The sequence below is a fragment of the Apteryx rowi genome, unplaced genomic scaffold (assembly GCF_003343035.1).
Source record: "Apteryx rowi isolate R43461 unplaced genomic scaffold, aptRow1 scaffold_451, whole genome shotgun sequence".
Taxonomy (NCBI): Eukaryota; Metazoa; Chordata; class Aves; order Apterygiformes; family Apterygidae; genus Apteryx; species Apteryx rowi.
In genome coordinates this window covers 1-3,634 of record NW_020450707.1, presented here as the reverse complement: position 1 = coordinate 3,634, position 3,634 = coordinate 1, and the positions used below count along the sequence as shown (strand labels likewise).

At 67.1% G+C, this 3,634-nt stretch overlaps 1 protein-coding gene across 1 annotated transcript; it reads left to right on the top strand.

Annotated features, from left to right (window-relative positions):
- COG8 (component of oligomeric golgi complex 8) lies at positions 1–2,801 on the top strand (the record flags this gene model as incomplete). The annotated part of the gene is made up of 5 exons (XM_026077427.1): positions 1–149; positions 653–860; positions 934–1,752; positions 1,991–2,159; positions 2,347–2,801. Coding segments are annotated over 5 exons (1,560 nt in total), but the record flags the coding sequence as incomplete, so codon positions are not given.
- Positions 2,802–3,634: the final 833 nt, after the last annotated feature.

Here is a 3,634-nt window from a genome sequence, read left to right as displayed (position 1 = left end):
GCGCAGACGCGCCGCCTGGCCTTCGAGCACTACCGGGCCTTCATCCGCTCCGCCGAGTGCACGGGCCGCGCCGGCCGCGGCTTCGGCGGCATCGAGCGCCGCCTCGGCAGCCTGCTCGCCCGCCTGCCCGCCCTCCAGGAGGCCTGCCGGTGCGGGCCGGGCCGGGGGCGCCGGGGCGAGCCGGGGGCGAGGGGAGGCGGGAGGGAGCCCGGGGACCCGGCGGTGCCGGGAGTGGGGGGAACCGGGCAGGGGCACGTGAGGGGCCGGGGGGAGGCTGAGGCTGGGGTGGGGAGAGAACAGGGCTGATCGCCTGGGCGAGGCGGGAGCCAGGGCTGGGAAGGTCCGTCGGGAAACCGGGGGAGATGTGGGGAGCGACCCTGGGAGCGAGGGGCCCCCAAAAGACTTAGCAATGGGGGTGAGGCTGGGGGGGGCAGGAGGGTCCCCAGGGGGCAGCAGCCCCGATGAGCGTGGGGGGGAAGCAGGGACTGAGGCTGGGAGGGGGCCCTGGGCAATGCCGGAGCCAGGGATGGGGAGAGGCCGGTGTGGGCAGGAGGGGCCCTGGGGGCCCCGGGTGAGGGAGCTACCTGCCTACAGCCTGGGGCTGGCGCAGGGAGGGACCCTTGTGCTGATTCCCCCCCCCCCGATCCCACAGGAACTTCATGCGAGATGCCGAGGAGATCGCCTGCAGCCGGCRCATGAACAGCCTGACGCTGAACCGGCACACGGAGATCCTGGAGATCCTGGAGATCCCGCAGCTCATGGACACCTGCGTGCGCAACGGCTACTACGAGGAGGCGCTGGAGCTGGCTGCCTACGTGCGCCGGCTGGAGAGGAAGCACAGCGCCATCCCCGTGATCCAGGTGCGCCGCGCTCTGCCCCGGCCCCGCAGCCGCTACGCGGCGCCCGTGGCTGAGGCTGTCTCCCCRTCCCCAGGGTATCGTGGACGAAGTCCGCCAGTCCACCCAGCTGATGCTGAACCAGCTCATCCAGCAGCTACGCACCAACATCCAGCTGCCGGCCTGCCTGCGGGTCATCGGCTACCTGCGGCGCATGGACGTCTTCACGGAGGCCGAGCTGCGCATCAAGTTCCTGCAGGCGCGGGATGCCTGGCTGCGCTCCATCCAGGCCTCCATCCCGGACGACGACCCCTATTTCCACATCACCAAGACCATCGAGGCCTGCCGCGTCCACCTCTTCGACATCATCACGCAGTATCGCGCCATCTTCTCCGACGAGGAGCCGCTCCTGCCCCCCGACGAGCAGGCGCTCAACGAGGGCGCCATCTTCCACGGCTGGGTGCTGCAGAAGGTCTCCGAGTTCCTGCAGGTGCTGGAGGGCGACCTCCAGCGCGGGGTGGGCGGCCGCCTGGATTCCCTGCTGGGGCAGTGCATGTACTTCGGCCTCTCCTTCAGCAGGGTGGGCGCTGACTTCCGCGGGCAGCTGGCCCCCATCTTCCAGCGCGTCACCCTCAGCGCTTTCAGGAAGGCRGTCGAGGAGGCCGTGGAGAAATTCCAGGAGGAGATGAATTCCTACACRCTCATCTCYGCCCCGGCCGCGCTGGGCAGCGCCRTGGCGGCGGCGGTGCCCACGGCCCAGCCGGGGACCCTGCAGCCGCCCATGGTGCTGCTGGACTTCCCGCCCCTCGCCTGCTTCCTGAACAACCTCCTCGTCGCCTTCAACGACCTGCGGCTCTGCTGCCCCGTGGCCCTGGCCCAGGATGTCACCAGCTGCCTGGAGGACGCTCTTGGCCAGGTGAGGCTCCCAGGCCAGGGCTGCGCCTCRCTCTGCGGAGCTTTTGCCTTCGCTGTGGCAGAACGGAGCAGAAGGAAATTTCCCCGCGGCCTGTCTGGTTTGTCTGGGTGCCTGAGGCACCATGGAGCAGAAGCGGCTGTTTGCTCCGAGACGCGTGGGGCTCTCCGGGCCTCGGATTCTGTCTTGTGTGGGCTGGGGATGGAACTAAGGAATTAACGACGTTGTCTTCTCACCCCAGGTGACCAAAATAATCCTGGCCTTTCACCGGGCGGAGGAGGCAGCTTTCAGCGGCCGTGAGCAGGAGCTCTTTGTGCAGTTCTGCACCGCGTTCCTGGAAGATCTGCTCCCCTACCTTAACCGCTGCCTCCAGGTCCTCTTTCCTCCGGCCCAGATAGCGCAGGCGCTGGGTAAGGCTCCCGGTCGCGGTGCTCTGCTGGGGAGAGCTGATGGGAGGAGCTGGAGCTGGAGCCGGCACTGCTGGAGACGCGCTGGGGACCCTGCGCTTGTCCCTTCGCGGTCCGGTGCTCCCTGCTCTGGTTCTCGCTGGCGAGTCCTGCTGGCAGCAGACCCGCGAGTGCCCCTGCTCTCCCGCAGGTGTCCCCGCCACCCAGCTGCAGCGCTTCTGCAGCCTGGGCTGCGTCGACGTCGGAGCCGTCCGGGAGCCCCTGGCCTTCGTCCTGCCGGCGCGGGAGATGGATCCAGCGTCGGGTGAGGAGCCAGCGCAGGAGAGCGCCTCGCCGGCCCCGGGGCCCCCGCAGCACGCGCCGGCGGAGGAGGAGAGCCCCGCAGAGCCTGCGGCCACGAGCTAGCTGCGGCGGCAGCAACCCGCGCGCTCTGCTCCAGGTAGCCCCAGCGGTCAGGGAGCCGCGAGCCGCGGGGCCGGGCAGGCTGCAGCGCGCAGGACTCGGAAGTGGCCGGGGCAGATGAACTGGGCGAGGGCAGYGACTGAGCCCGGCCACAGGGCCCTCTCCCTCTGTGCCGGCGGGTTCTGGTAGTTCCTTCCACTGGGAAGGGCTGGGCACTACGGAATAAAGCTCCTCCGCATCTGTCTTGGCTGCTCTGCCGCCCCCTCTCCYGCCCGGAGCCGGAGTCGTTTCCCTGGGGCCGGGAGCGGTGTGGCAGCCGGAGATGCTTCCGCCTGCCCAGCTGCACTCCACCTGCGCTCCGTGCGGAGCCTGCTGCTCGGCCTCCCGTCSCTTCCCGTGGTGCCCCGCACGCAGGGCAAGGGGATGCGGCTCCTCGGGGCTGGCGTCCTCCCCGCGCTGCTGCTGTCCCCGCCTTGTCCCCGCTGTCCGTACAGGTCCTCGCCCCTCCTGGCCACGGGGTTCAGGCCACGTCACTGCTGTTCTGCACACACGCGTGTGCCCCCTGCTCTCGCGCTGTGCCACTGCTGCCGGCGGGACAGCGCAGGGTGGAAAACACACACATGCACACGCAGTGCAATACACAGTGCGCACGCACAAAATACACACACAATGCACATGCACACACACGATGCAATACACGCAGGCACATACAGTGCATTACAGTGCACACGTACGCACACTGCAACACAGAATACAAAATACACAGTGYGTGTGCACACAGAGTAATACAGGCACACWGYRMWAYASWGYRCACACACACAGTGCAATATGCACATGCAATGCACAGACATTGCACACGTGCACACAGTGCAGCACACAATACAATGCACGTACACATGCACATGCAATGCAATACACACGCGCACAATGCAATACACAATACGGTGCACACATGCACACAATGTAATGCACACACAGTGCACACACACAGTGCAATACACATGCAATGCAATAGACATTGTACACATGCACACAATGCAATGCACACATACACACACACACACATACACACACAC